The sequence below is a fragment of the Corylus avellana genome, chromosome 11, assembly GCF_965113065.1.
Source record: "Corylus avellana chromosome 11, dhCorAvel1.hap1.2, whole genome shotgun sequence".
Lineage (NCBI taxonomy): Eukaryota > Viridiplantae > Streptophyta > Magnoliopsida > Fagales > Betulaceae > Corylus > Corylus avellana.
In genome coordinates, this window is record NC_142500.1 from 12668212 (window position 1) to 12684342 (window position 16131).

Below are 16131 nucleotides of genomic sequence, written 5' to 3' on the forward strand. Positions count from 1 at the left end.
TTGAGGATGAACTGATGAACTTGTATACCTGCATGATAAATGATTTTTGACAGTAATCTTTTTTGGCTATAAACTAGTGTATCTGCTATATTTGATTTTGTTGGACTTTGCAAATTGGTTCTGTAATTAGTTTCAGCCCAATGCAAATTGATAAGATTTAAGAATTCTTTAGCTCTCATTTAGTGATGTAAGCTTTGCAGAAGCATGAAATATGCGGATCATCATTAATCGGAAAATAGAAAAAAAGAACAAAAACTAAACGTTACTGGTATCCATGAAATATTCCTACCAAATCATGTTCATGCTTGTTGTAAGCCCAACTTGGAACAAATAAATTCCAGTCAGTCACTGCAAAGAGACATTGTAATGTTCATAGCAGCTTGATTATCGCAATACAGAGGAATAGGTGTAGGAACTGAAAATCCAATTTCCTGAAGAAACTGCTATAATCATGGAATTCACTAGTTGTATGAGCCATAGACCTATACTTTGCACTAGATAGAGCAATTACTGTCTACTTCTTACTCTTCCAAGTAACAAGGTTAACTCCCAAGAATGTATGATGCCTAGTAGTAGATCTTCTGTTGGAAGAGGATCCTGTCCAATTTGCATCAGTGAATCCTTCTATCCCGAGATTTCCATTCTTCTTATATTGAATACTGCGACCAGCGAATCTCTTTAGATATCGTAGAATATGAACCACAACCTTCCAATGTAAAGTTCTAGGTGCTTCCATGAATTGACTCACTACACTAACTGCTTAAGAGATATTTGGCCAGTGATAGTAAGATAATTCGATTTCCCAATCAATCGCCTGAATTGGCTAGGATCATCAAACAACTCTCCATCTTTCAGAAGCTTTTGATTTGGATCCATAAGAACATCAACAAGACAAGCTCCCAAAAGACCTGTTTCTTCACAGAAGTCTAGCACATATTTCCTTTGAGATAGATTAACCCCATGTTGGGATCTAGCAACCTCAATGCTCAAGAAATACGAAAGTTTTCCCAAGTCTTTGGTATAAAATTTCTCCTGGAAAAACTATTTCAGTCTAGAAAAAAACGAAAGGAAATGAACAGATAAGTGAAGTGAAACAGAATATAAAATTTATCTACTATACACAATTATTGCAATGCTCCGATACCATGTAATGAAATGAGATTGAAGAAATTGAAATGGGAAGAAAGCTATGAAATGGAATGGAGCTACAGATTCTACATAGCTCATTCCTCCATTTATTAAATAGAAAAGCCAAAATACAAGAATATTCTATGACAGTTATAGGAGACAGCTCATTAGGACACCTGGCCTTCTTGTAGAAGTTTTACATATCAATCCCTATACTCTTAGGAAATTACATATTATTCCACAGTTCACTCTATCCAAGCCAATGAATTGTAGTTCAAATGATACCTCCCTCAATTAAGAACAGGGTGGAGGGGTTTTGTCTTGAGTTCAAACGCTACTTGCTACATGTGTAATTTACCAATTAAAAAAAAAGGGAGTAAACCTGGTCTTGACATATTTGCTTTAAAAGCTATTCTATAATTGATTTTACTCCAATCCTTAGATGCCATTTGGCATCATAAACACATTTCCTTGGGCTTCATATCAATGATTTTATCATCTCTGCTAAGAAACAGCTGCTTCATGTGTCATCCTTTTTGAGCCATATATAAAAGTAATTTGTTGAACAAAATTTTGAATTGTTAAGGAAGCATTTCAAGTGTATTTGTTTATTTATGTCAGGTGCATCCTAATCCAAAGTCTGCAGCAACTACTATTTGCATCTTCAACAACTGCACAACCAATTCTTACACCTCGGGTACAACCTTCACCATTAAAATTTGACTTCTTATGTTTGCTGTTACAGTTGGCTCGAGTCTGTTTTCTCATTTGCTATTACCTTTGCGTTTTTTTTTTTATGAGTTTATGTTTTTGTTGTTTAGTTATTGGAATTGGAAACAATATGGTGATAGGTTTTATAAGAGCTCAGAACAAGCAGAATGAATACAATTCAAATGATACTATATTCCCCATCTTCAAAATTGGTTTCACAGGCCATCTTATCTAATCTAAACTAACCTTTGAATAAAAATAAAACCAACTTTTGGAATAGAAATAGCTCCAAACTAATATATTGATGAGAATTTGAGCATTTGACACTGATTTAAAATTTTATTTGAGCATATGATGCTGATCGAATTTGAACATCTAGCAGAGTTTCTAGATGATTCTCTCTTGCTCTCTTTTTGTGTGTTTGTGTGTGTCTTACAATGGTGATCTTTTCCTTTATAATTAAAATATAGTAACATTTCATGAAGGCTTGCGTTCATGCATTTGGGATTTTTCTAGTGATCCCAAGGAAATTTGGTAATAGGTGATTGTAGTGATTAGTCTATGTCTTCGAACTGCTTTGGCTTTTAGATTTTCTCGCTAAATCTAAGTCATATTTAGCAGGCAAGTTAGTTTGTTTCCTTCACCTTCTAACTAATCCATTGTCGAACCAGAACAACGTGCCCTTATTAAGTCTGGTTTTGGTGTTTCTTCTTTTTTTCTTATTGTCTGTTTGGTCCTGTGACATGATGTCTTTTCCAGTCATTGATGAAAGAGCTTGATGAAATGGAAAAGATCAATGCAAAACTCTCTGCTGCAGTCGAAGAGGTGACACTGGAACACTTGAAGAAAAATGAGGTAATCCTGCAGTGGTAGATTGTGAATTCTGTAGTGGTAGATTCCTTTCAGTAACTAAAGTTGTATTTTTTAAGATGTATATCGTAGACCACAGTGGTTCATGCAACTCATCTTCTTCTAGCATTGCATATAATAATTTTCTTATTTAATGAATTTTTGAAAATAACATGCTCTAATTGTGAGTAATCTATAATTTTAAAACATAATGAAGAACATTTTTTTTTTGTGTAAATTCCTTTAAATAATTGTTATTGTAGGTGCCCCTAGAAAACCCAAGGAACTTTTGTTTTTTTGATCATTTGGAACAGAAGTGTTTGTTTGTACTTTTATTTTGGAAAATATGCCCCACACTTCCCCCTCCTCTCCCCCTCCGTTAGGGCCAATTTTCTTGACGCCACAATTTTCAATTGTGCTATTGAAATTTGAGAGCCTATGTGGTAGATCCAATTCTGAATGACTCCTTTCATCCCACTTTCATTTATTTAACTGAGTTTGTTTTCGATTCCAGCTATACCCACACCCAAACCAGCTAATATTTTTGCTGTCGATACACTTGACACCCAAATCCCCAAAAATCATCAAACCCACCACTTGCCATTGTCCACGGTCCAAAAACATCCCAGCCTCTAAATGATCATGGGCTGCAGCCCCAGCTAATCTCCTAGTCTTGTCCCTTCGCTAAAATCCCCAAAATTCATCACCCAAAACATTCTTGACATTTATGGTAAGATCCTCATTAGAAATCATGAGCATTCTAGGTATGGATTAGATGTTGTGTTGGTAATTCACTCACTGGTATGCATGGCAAGTGTGAGCATCTTGAAATTTCCTGGTTAGTGTTTGATAAAATGCCTGAGAGAAATATAGTTTCTTGGAGTTTGATGATTGGTGCATGTGCATAGATTGGGCATCATGGGGAAAGGCTATTGGTGTTTTCATGGTTATTAGATGAGGGAATCAGATCAAACAGGGTTATCTGAAATGTGATGGCATGTGTATATGAAGAAGAGCCTAATGATGTTTGTAGACTTGTGATGCATATTGGTGCTGATTTGGGTGGGTCTGTTCAAAATTCAGCAATGGGGATTTATGCATGATATGGGAGAGTTGACATTGCAAGAAGATTCTTTGTTGGAATCCTTGCAAAGGATTTGGTGTTTTGGGCATGCACAAGCTAATTTTCCTCTTGCAGTCTTAGAGCTCTGCAAATGGATGTTTTTGAATTTTCTTGATTTAGTGACCCTTTTGAGCTTAATTTGTACTTGTTCAAACTTAGCGTATTTTTGGCAAGCGGCAAGCACATATTCTTTGTACTTGGTAAATAAATGAAATACAAAGAGCACACTCAGCAATATCTGCTTAATTATTCTGATGTAAATTGATCAGAGTTCTTAACATAGGCTGTAATTTGAGCCTGGGGAAATAAAAGGAAAGAAGCATGTGTCTCAAATATTGTAGGAAATTGACTCAAAAGAGGTAAAAAGATAGCAAGTAGAAAAACGTAAAGATATAGAGAGGATTAGGAAACAAAACTGTCCAAAGCAATCAATCATTTTCAGAGTCACAGTCTATTTTGTTTTTTCGTTTTTAAGAAAACGACAAAGCAAGTTCTCAAGACCTTTTAACATTCAGCACCACAAAATAATATTTTAGCCAAGCACCACAGTAATTGGAGGAACTTACAAAAAGGACATTAAGAAAACAGTGCTAAGATATTAGGTTATATCTAGGACCTCCGGTGTGGTTAATATTTCTCACTTGTTTGCAGATGATACTTTGGTTTTTTGTGGGGCCAACCCTGATCATCTTCGCCATCTACTTGTTTTATTCGTTTGTTTTGAAGCTGTTTCTGGGTTAAAGGTTAATTTGGCCAAGTCAGTTTTGGTTCTTGTGGGTAATGTGAAAAATGTGGATAGGCTGGCTGGCATTTTGGGTTGTGGGACTTCCTCTTTGCCCTTGAAGTATCTTGGTCTTCTGCTGGGGGCTTATTACAAGGCTAAGTCTATTTGGGATGACATTGTGGTAAAGATTTAACATCGGTTGGCTAGTTGGAAAATGATGTATCTGTCTAAGGGTGGTAGGGTTACCCTTATTAAGAGTACTCTAACTTACCTATGTACTTCTTGTCTCTATTCCCCATTCCTGCTAGAGTGGCAAATTGTATAGAGAAGCTCCAACGAGATTTTTTATGGAGGGATAGGTGGAAAATTAAATAACACCTGGTTAGCTAGGCCAAGGTTTGCTCTCCTATTTCTGAGAGAGGATTGGGGATTTAGAACTTGAAGTTATTCAATATGGTCCTTTTAGGAAAGTGGTTGTGGCGTTATATGTATGAGATAGAGGCTTGGTGGAAAGTTGTGGACACCAAATTTGGTAGTGCTTGGGGCTGGTGGTGCTCTATTGATCCCCTTGGGATGCTTGAGGTGGGGATTTGGAAGAATATTAGGAAGGGGTGGAGGTTGTTTTGTAGCCATACCAAACTTGAGCCAGGAGATGGGTCCAAGATCAAATTTTGGGATGAGTTGTGTGGTGTTGAGAGATGACCCTCCAGGAAGTTTTCCTGAATTTATATAACATTGCTCTTGTGAAGGATGCATTTGTTGCAGTTAATTTGGACTCTTCTAGTGGATCCCTTCAGTGGAATGTTAGCTTTATTTGTGTGGCTCACGATTGGGAGGTAGGGGTTTTGGCTTCCTTCTGAATTCCTCTAGAGTGAGAAGAGAAGGGAAAGATTAGCTTTGGTTGGCCTTGTCTCACAAAGGAAAGTTTGATGTTCCCTCTTTTTATAAGATCCTTGCTTGTAAAGATGCCTCTCTTTTCCCTTAGAAGAGTATTTGGCGGACCAAGGTTTCCTTGAAAGTGGCTTTTTTTGTTTGGTTGGTAGCTCTTGGGAAATTCTTACCATGAATAATCGTAGGAAGAGGCATGTCATCGTGGTCGATTGGTGCTCTGTTTATGCAAATAGAATGGGGAGTCCATGGAGCTCAAGTATTTTTTTCTTTTCTTCCCTCTTTTCTTGGACTGCTGTGTTTTTAGCTCCCTTAGTGATTTGTTTTAATGATTTTTTGTTCTTCTTCTTAGGTGTTCTCTTGTATATTTCTTGTGTACTAAGGTTGCACCCATCTGTGCCCCTTGATATGATTACATTACTTATCAAAAAATAATTGAACGCTGGGGTGTCAATGGAATAGGCTCTAAGCACACTGGGGGTATACACAATATATTTTCTCTTATATTTATGCGTTGTGCACATAAAATGCAAGTTTTTAGTAGTTAGAAGAATGTATGTTCTCTCTTGACATTTTCCCTTTCTTGTAAACTAGAATCTGAATTAAGAAACTTATTTATTCCTTTGCCTTGGAATGTATACACCCTTTCTATGAGTAGGTTTATTGGTCTTTCTTTTGTGGTGGAAGTTATACACCTGTGAATAAGTGTTCTTGGATCTGAAATCACATAAAAATAGTAATTAATACTCCTAAGTAATTTGGTATCACAATTTTTCAACATTCCCACTTTCTACGCCGAATCTTTTTGCTGCATAATTGAGATTTTTCATCTGCATTCTATGGCTCTCAGATTGTAAAACATCATTCTCAAGAAGTCGGGCTTCAAAGGCGGGTGTTTGTTGATTTCTTCTGCAATCCTGAGCGTTTGAGAAGCCAGGTAAGGGAACTGACTGCTCGAGTTAGGGCCTTGCAAGTTTCTTAGGCTCATGCAGATTGTACATCTCCATTTTCTTCTCATGGACTGGATTATTGTATGTATTATTATTTCTCACCCGACGATGCAATTGTTGTAAGTGGACTCCAGAATCAAATTTGTCATTTATGGATATACCATATCTTTTACAAAGGGGACGCATTGTTATTTTGTTTGCAAATTCCTACATTCTGAGCAAAAGCTCAAATGACCTTCAACGAAGGAACCAAATTCTCTGTATAGGTATAGATAATAGGGTATTGCGCAGGCCCACAAATAATAAAAATAGAAAAGCCATTGGAGATAAATTTAGTCATAAATGAGAGGCCACGAATAATTTATTCAACAGCATTGATAAATTAATATTAGATGTATCCATTTTTGCCCTCACTTCAGATCAATAAAATGCCGCTTATACCCTCCTAAACCCTAATCCAAAAATTTGAAGTGAGGCAAAATTGGAAGGAAAAAAAATTAAAATGGCACATGCAAGTTACAAGACCGTTGACCATTAGTTTTAACCACCCCTTTGACTGACGGAAGGGGGGAAAGTGTCATAAGATGGTAGTTTGATGGGGTCAAGTGTTATAATTGATAGTTCATGGGGGGAAAGTGCCAAGGCGCTGCAGTTCATGGGGGCAAAAGGTAATTACTCAAAAATATAATGTCGTTTAGTTGTCAACAATGTGCCACAACTAAAATGTCACTTGATTTTCTGGTTGTATTTTTCAATGTTGTTTAAATTTGTATGGAGTGGATAAAAGAATGAAGGAATATATGAGGATTTTAAGTGCAGATGGGGGATGGAATTAGGGGTGCAAAGGCGCGCTAACCGCTAACCGCTATAACCGCCAACCGCCTAACCGTCTAACCGTCTAACCGCACTAACCGCTAACCGCCTAACCGCCATAACCGCCTAGCGGTTATTGGGTCTACTAACCGTAACCGCTAACCGCTAACCGCCTTTTTATATAATATATTTTTATAATTATAATTATAAAAATATTTATACATATAACATAATCACTTGATCATTAAATCACAATTTGAATATTAATATATTATCACTATAATTTATATGATTACATCACATGAGATTTAAATCATTTGATTATATAATAACAAATTATACATATATAATATGACATAACTCATAAGTATACCAATTCATACTAATACAACAATTAAATATCTAGAGACTTATTTTCAATGTATGTTATAAACTTATAAGTCTATATAAGTCTACATATGTATATGAATAATATAAATGTATAATATCAATACTTAATCATATGATTCAATGACAATTCAAATATTTTATTCATGACTTCAAGTGAATCATATTATTAATGTACAATGATGATATGATTCGTATAATATCAAATTAAGTAATTGACATTGGATTAAACAATGACCAATGTGTTACTTATAAACACAATTTAAGTATTAATGTATTATCATTATAATTTCAGTAATTTATATATTATCACTATAATTGATATGATTATATCACATGATGACTTGATCATTAAATCATATGATTATATAATAATAAATAATACATATATAATATGACATAAGTCATAAGTCATAAATCTACAAGTTAATCATATGATTCATGTACAATAATAATCACAATTGATTCAATTGAATTAAACAATATATTACTTATCACTACAAGTCTACAATTTAATTAAACCATTATTAGATACTTTAGGAATTTAGGATTTAGGAGTTTGAACATTACCATTTACCATTAGATATTAAGTTCAATTCAAAGAAAAAAGATTATAAGTAAATATGATAAGAATTTAAATAATTAATCATATGAATCATATGATATAATTTAATGAGACTATATAATTATATAATATCAAATTAAATAATTGACATTAGATTCAACAATGTGTTACTTATAATCACAATTGAAGTATTAATGTATTTTTTGAACATTTTTTAGAAAAAGAAATTTAACCATTAATACATTAATCACAATTGAAGTATTAATGTATTAATGTATTTTGTGCCTTAATATTATTATGTTTAATATTATAGCTTTTCTTCTTTTGATGTCCACAGGATTTGCTAGAGGACCAAATGAGAGGATAGATGAAGTTTTAATATTTTATTTGAACTTATTTTATATGCTTTGTGTTGAACTCTTTTTATATATTTTTTTATATGTTGTGACAGTTGTCTGAATTCTGAACTTTTTTTTGTATGTTGTGTTGATTTTTTTTTTTTTTTTTTAAAAAAGTTAACCGGTTATGATTTAATATTTAAGGAAATTTTTTTAAAGTACAAGTAAATGTAAATTTTGGGTCAAATATTTTTGATTTTTCAATATAGGCACTTTTTATAGCAATTGGGCCCAAAAAGATATTAAAAATACAATAAAAAAAATGAGGGTAAAAAAAAGCCCAAAAAGCCCTAAAGAAAGCCCAAAAAGCCAAAAAAAAAGCCCAATTTAAAAAAAGCGGTTAGCGGGCGGTTATCTATTTCACTAACCGCTAACCGGCGGTTAACCGCTAACCGTTAACCGCCTAGCGGTTAGCGGTTGCGGTTAGTGAAATCTACTAACCGCTAAGGCGGTTACGGTTAGCGGTTATTGCCACTAACCGCTAACCGTAACCGCCTTTGCACCCCTAGATGGAATGTAATGTAAATGACCAAACAATTGAATGATTTTATTTAAAAATGGAAAAAAGAAGATGATGCATGAATTTTCTCGAGAATACTTATGACTCTCTGCTTCTTTATTTCTTCACAGAATACAACAGCAATTCAATCAATTTAGTCTAATAGCCTAATTACAGTAACATATTAGCTTCCCTAATTATTTATCTCCCACATGTCAATATTTGCATAATAGGGTGGACGACGTCATAAATTCGTTGTTTCATGCATGGTAGTGGGGTTGAAGCCATGGTTGCTAAGACTTCACTATTATTAGAATATACAATTAAAGAAAGGAAAGAAGTAACTGATTTTGATGAAATTCTTCCAAATGGCACCCTTTTCATCACAAATGTTCCTGCAGAAAAGGACGAACAGATTTTGCAAGAGTTATCTAAACAAATTTTTTTGGTCGAATTTGCATGAATTCTTTGTCTTAAAGAGGAACACTTGGTGGTGTTTTGTTGATTCTCATGATGCATTAATATCTAACTTTCGAAACTGAAAATATATTTCTAGAGCATTCAATCCAGAAGCTTCAATTCGGATTGTGTTAAGAAAATGTTATGGAATAATGATATATATGGAAATAAGCCTCGAGGTCAGGTGATTAAAAGTAATATTGAAAGGCTTTAACCTCTACTGCTTTGGAAATAGAGGAGCTACAGCTAGAGGAGCTTAAAAAAAAAAATAGTACTTATTTAACTTAAAGTTACCTAGCTTAGATTATGTAAACGGATATACATTAACTACTTATGGTTCTAATGATTAGGCATGAAAGTCATTGTCAATGTCATTGGTTTAGGCGTAGGAGAAATATGCGTCACTTTATTACACTGGTTTGTATGAATTAGGTACAAACCACTTTCTAACTAATTTCGATTCTGATTGGTATTGAATTGAGAAAATAGTTTTTATTTATAGAAAAAGCCACATTTTCACGCTTCTCCCAACACTCAGTTTTGGACGTTTTTAGATTAAAACAAAAGAAAAAAAGAAAAAAAAAAAAAGAAATTAGAAATAAGTTTTATTTTTTATTTTTGGTTGAACTTCATAGAAGACCCCTGAACTTCCACCCGATTTGACAAACCCTCCCTAAACTTCAAAATCTCTCAATTTAGTCCCCTGAACTTTCAATTGCAATCAATTTGGACCCCTCCGTTAAATTTAAGAAGTTAAAAGTGAGATAATGACGTTTATACCCCTGACTTTTTAAAAAACTCCAAATTTACCCTTCCAAATTAAAAACAAAAAAACACATGCGGGTCTCATGGGTCTATGGCGGAGATCTGCGTAGGTCTTGGCCAGAGACCTAGCGTGGGTCTATAGACACGGTGGATCTGCTGGCCAAGACCTAGTGTGGGTCATGGCCAGACCCGCATGGTCTGGCCTGACCCGCGTGGTCTTTTTTTTTTTTTTTAATAAAAAAAAGAAAATCAGGGGTATTTTAGTCTTTTTAGGGTTTGCCGTTAAAAGTTAATGGCAAAATCTGACGGAGGGATCCAAATTGATTGTATTTAAAAGTTTATGAGACTAAATTGAGAGATTTTGAAGTTTAGGAGAGGCTTGTCAAATCAAGTGGAAATTCAGGGGTTTTCAGTAAAGTTACCTCTTTATTTTTTAACTAAACGGATCCATTTTTTCTAGACACAATTTTGTATGTACTAAAAGAAATTTTTAAGGTCTTTAGCGCAACATTAAACAAGCTCTAAATATGTGTACTTTAATTTGTATGATAATTTCTCACCAAAACAAAGTGAAAGGAGGTATCATGAAATATTCAAGGCTCACCAGATGTATGTAAATTATACTTGAAAAAATTTAAAAAATAAAATAAAAATGAGGAAATTTCACTTTAAACTCTTAAACTACTTTTGAGAAGACTCCAAAAATTAAAAAAACTATTAATTTACACTCTTGAACTTTCAATTTTAATCAATTTACCCACTCTATCATATTTTAAATGTTAAAAGTGATAAAATGATGTTTATACCCTTGACTTTTTTATAAAATTTAAAATTTATCCTTAATTTAAAATAAAAAAAAAATACAGTTATAATTAAAAACAAAAAAAACAAAAAAAGACTCACGGTAACCCAACTGTTGGTCTGCTGACCCACAGTTGGATTAGGCAGGTCGGCAGAGACCCAGCCTCGCTCTATTGGGTCACAGCCAGTCGTGGGTCAGCAGACCCACAGGGATCTAGCCATGACCCAGCTTGGGTCATGACCGTCGTGGGTCACAAGACCAATTTTTTTTTTGCTTTTTCTAGAAACAAAAATTGAAGTGTAATTTGGTATTTTTAGTCATTTCCATTAGAAGTTAATTGCTAAAAAAAAAAAAAAAAGAAAAAAAAAAAGGGAAAGCTTTGGAACACGAATAAGGCTGTATTCGAGCTGAGCTAAATTAACTTTGGGGCTGCTGTACTAGCGTTGAAAACATAACTTGGGAGCTCGATCCGAGTTTTGGAGGTATATTTGAATTCGGCTTCTTAGGAACCTAGCCGAACCTCCAATTTCTGTGAACTTGGGAGCCTCCAATAAAGTACACTACACTTGGGAGTTGGAGCAGCACGAGCTCAATTGGAGTTTTGTTGCATTTTTTTACTAAAACATTAATTATTAAAAAATCAGTAAAATTTAAGTACTTATGGTTCCAATGATTAGGCATCGAAGTCACTCTCAATGTCATAGGTTTAGGCGTAGGAGAGATACCGATTTAAGAGCCAGTTTGGAATTGCGTTGAAAAAAAAGAGTTTTTGTCTATAGAAAAAGTTTAATAGTGCTTTTTTTTTTTTTTTTTTTTTTTTTTTTTTTTTAAATTTAAGAAAAGAAATCTCATTTTCAAGTTTCTTCCAAAAATAGTTTTGAGCTTTTTTAGAGCAAAAAAGTCATAAAAGTACTTTCTATGTTCTTTACCAAACGAATCCATTTTTTCTTAACAAAAATTTTTATGCGTTAAAAACACTTTTTAAACTCGTTAATGCAATCTTAAACATACTATAAAATTGTGTACTTTAGTTTGTATGATAATTTCTGTGAAGCCCCATTTCTATACAATAGAATCGTAAAATGAAAATCTTCAATTTCACATGTTACGTTACAACATGAGAGATAGAATCTCGCAGCCAAATATATATATTTTTTTCTTTTAAAAATACTAGGATTACCTCACTTGACACGTTTGAGCTTACTAAAATACCTCAATATAAAATGGATAGAAACATAATGCATACACACTTGGTGTATCAAATATGTGCCATAGGTGGCACGAAATCATCCATAATTAAACAATAACAAACATAAACTAAGTTATTGTCATTTTACACATAAAAGTGAATACACATTTACCTAAGTTTTTCTTGGCTTTAGCTTGAAACTCTTTGAATCTTTAGATTTCCGACGTATTAGGTAAGCATAACCATAACTTAAGTAATCATCAGTAAACGTGTAGTACCCCAAGTGTTTATTGAGGTTGTGATTAGTATAAGAAGGGCTAATGAGTTTACCAAGTTCATTAGGGTTTATTGAAAATAGGAGTTTTGACTGAACATGCGAGACCTTGAGATCGAACGCTTGAGCCAAACCCTAGTGAAGAACGTTCAAGTATGGACCACCGAACATTCAATTGTACACAAATTTGCAAAAGCAGCTCATTCTTATCCTCAACTTTTCCACACCAATAAATTTCTCACCCCTTTTGACTCTTCAACTCATTTTCACCATTTTGCTTAGTGTTACCGTTGTCTGAGTGTGTGTGAGGGCTTTGGAGAAGAATGTGTGTTTTTGGTTTCAAGGAGGTAACTTTCTTAACTTAGCTTGCTCTTTATATTTTTGTTATGTTGCTTAGGTGTTTTTCTTAGCTTAACTTGTAGGTTTTAAGCTTGTGGTTATGTTGTTAGCCTTAGTCAACGATAGTTTAGCATTTTAATAATATTGGATGTGGTTTCTTTTGCATGGATGTATTATTATGATTTAGAATTTTGTTAGGGATTGTATTAAGTCCTTAGTACTTGCTTAGAAGTAGTTTGATTGTTTTTGGTTCGAAATGGGTTTTTAACCCAGCACTGAATGTTCGACCTTCCTTGTCCGAACGTTTGATATCGTGGCCAAACGTTCGAACTCCTCTATCAGAACGTTCGATAGTCAGACAAAAAGTATATTTTGAGTGTATTTGGAATTAGGGAATGTACTTAGACTATCTAAACCCTTTGGATACTAATCTAGCCTTATACTTGTCAATGGATCCATTAGGTCATGCAGATCTTTAAAAGTTAGGCGTCGGGATGGGCAATTATTGATTATAAACTAACAATCTAATTTGGACAACTAATTAAATCGTTTGACATAACACAAATAGTGATCTATATTACATTATATTTATTTCATTATGCCCATAAATTCCTTAACATAAACACAAACCAATATGAGTTTTCGTTTTCAGTGATATAAGTTTTGAATGTTCCAATAAAACACTTGTCAAATAACAAGGGTTAAAAACTATTTAACTATGTGCTTTCGCGGTTTAAATGATTTCTATTTGTTGCTCACTCCTACTTACATTTGTTTTGATCAAGGATCTCACTCGCTATTTGTGAAACCATGATATAAAACTAGATGGATTTCACCAAATAGAGTATTTTTGCTAGTCTTATTTCTAACATGTTTTGTTTTAATCATTATCAGTACAGTGGTTTCTATTAAATCGTGATTAAAACTTTTAGATTAATATTGGGACCGAGTTTGTAACTATCTGAGTCCAATTTTATTGAAGTTGTTAATATATTAAGATTAAGAGCTCATCAATTTCGATATCTTGAAAGAAGTATAAAGTAATCATTAATATATTCTAAGTAATACACTCATATTGTAACACCCCAGAAATTAATTAACTAGTAATTAACTCCACGGTTCATCTCCTAGCCTTATACCACTCCGAATAAGACTCAGGGATCTGTACTCCTTGAAAATAGATGATACTAAACAACAGAAACAAAAAGATTCTATAAACTTTAATCATTATAACCAGAGTATCTACCAAAGATCATCAAGTAGCTAAATTAACACTATATAAGTAATTATCTTTACAAGGGATTCATGCTATACCTCAATATGCAAGCATGCATAAAAGCTCTAAATTTACAACACAACTCATAAGTACTAGTTACCATGAGTGCTCGCCTAAGCTTGCAATAAATCCTCAAGCATCTTCCGAATCGAATCCTCCAAGGTAACCCATATGCTTCGCGGTATCCATCTTCTGCTAAACTATCTATAACCGCATAATTGTACATATGGAGAAAAAAGAGAAATAATACAAGGGTAAGTCAGACGACTTAGTGAGTATAAATGCATATGACATACCCGTCATTAAATAATAAAATAAGTTGTTTATAAAACACATGCAATATTATGAGATGACAGTTTTTTTTTTCAGGTATAATTTTCATACATTTAGTGAGCATTGAATATTTTATGATACCTTTTATCACTTTGCTCATGTGAGAAATTGTCATACAAACTAAAGTACACACATTTAGAGCATGTTTGAGATTGTGCTAAAGACTTTAAAATGTTCTTTTAGTACATACAAAACCGTGTCAAGTAAAAAAAGATTTATTTGGTAAAAAAAACTTAAAAAGTAAGTTCTAACTTTTTTATTTTTTTATTTTTTTACTTTTTTATTTTTATCTTAAAAAAGTCCAAAACTATGTTTTGGGAGAAACTTGAATGTTTTAGATTTTTTCTATAAATAAAACTATTTTCTCAATTAAATTCACATGACAAAAGTTAGCTACAAAGAAGTTTGTAGCTAATTCATACAAACCATTATAATAAAGTGACATGTGTTCTTAAAGTATATGAGGAGTATACGTTATTAAAAAAATATATGTTTATTACATGCTAAGGTACACATATCACTTTTTTAGTCTGATTTGTATGAATTAGTTAAATACGACTTTGTAGCTAATTTATGTCTTAAACTCGTATCTCTCATACATCTATGAGTCTATAACATTGCCAGTGACTTTGATGCCTAATCATTGGAACAATAAGTACTTAATGTACATCCATTTACATTATCTGACCTAGGTGTCACTTTAAGTTAACTTAGTGCTGTAATGTGTGTTACGTACAAACATAATTTTTATTTTTTTATTTTTAAAAAAGTTGTTTGGTCATTAAAATATTTCATAAGCATTGGTTTAATTTTTACCATTCAATCATTAAATTTTTTACAGGCCGTTGCCTTTTTCATACCGATGATTATTTCTTACATTGAAGATCATTTGTCTTAATGGATGGTCATGGACTTGAAGAACCATGTCACTTTGATAGACGTTGGTCTTTATAGTTTTAAAAGAAAAAATTCAGCTCACCATGTCTATAAATAAAAACGATTTAGTTTAGACAAAAGGTAATAAAAAAAAAAGTTTCATACTCCATTTTTTGAGTTTTCAACTTTGTTGTCCATAACTCATTATTGGCTCTAGTATTTCGCTTTGTTACTGAAGAGAGAAATATAAAGCCATTCCATGCTCATTCTTCATTTTTTTTTACACTGAATTTTGTAATTATATTAAAGGGTTGTTCTATTAGCTTTCATAATTGGAAGTGCGTCCTTAATGAAAGTAGACACTATAGTCTAATCTTGAGAGGTTGCGTGTCAAGGGATTTGATCACACCGACTTATATACTCTAAGAAGCACGAATCAACATTTAAGGACAACGCTTTTTCGTCATTCTATAGAATTGTGAGATATTTCCTTACTTTAATTTATTCTATTGCATTATACATATTATATTATTATTTTTGGATTAATATGGTTTAGTATCAAAAATAATATTTTGCACCATAAAAACTTATTTCTAACATTCTTAGAGGTTGATTCAGATGGTTGCACACATATTTTGTTGTGTAAAAAAAATATGATAATTGATTTGTTTATCAGAAGAAGAGGTTAATTTCGTGTGTGTACGTATTGGAAGTGAAAATATTTTAATTGAAATAGTTTTTGATTATTTGAACTCAAATTTGTGTTAATTTAATTTGTTTGTC

The 16131-nt window shown here is 33.0% G+C and overlaps 1 protein-coding gene across 1 annotated transcript in view; it reads left to right on the forward strand.

Moving 5' to 3' along the window:
* AUG3 (HAUS augmin-like complex subunit) overlaps positions 1-6549 on the forward strand; it is a 28957-nt gene extending 22408 nt beyond the window's left edge. Inside the window, exons 16-18 of the mRNA XM_059575922.2 lie at positions 1750-1825; positions 2599-2694; positions 6274-6549. Of these exons, the coding sequence (XP_059431905.1) occupies positions 1750-1825; positions 2599-2694; positions 6274-6405 (304 nt within the window). The 3' untranslated portion in view covers positions 6406-6549. The remainder of the gene's footprint in view (positions 1-1749; positions 1826-2598; positions 2695-6273) is intronic.
* The last annotated feature ends 9582 nt before the right edge of the window (positions 6550-16131 follow it).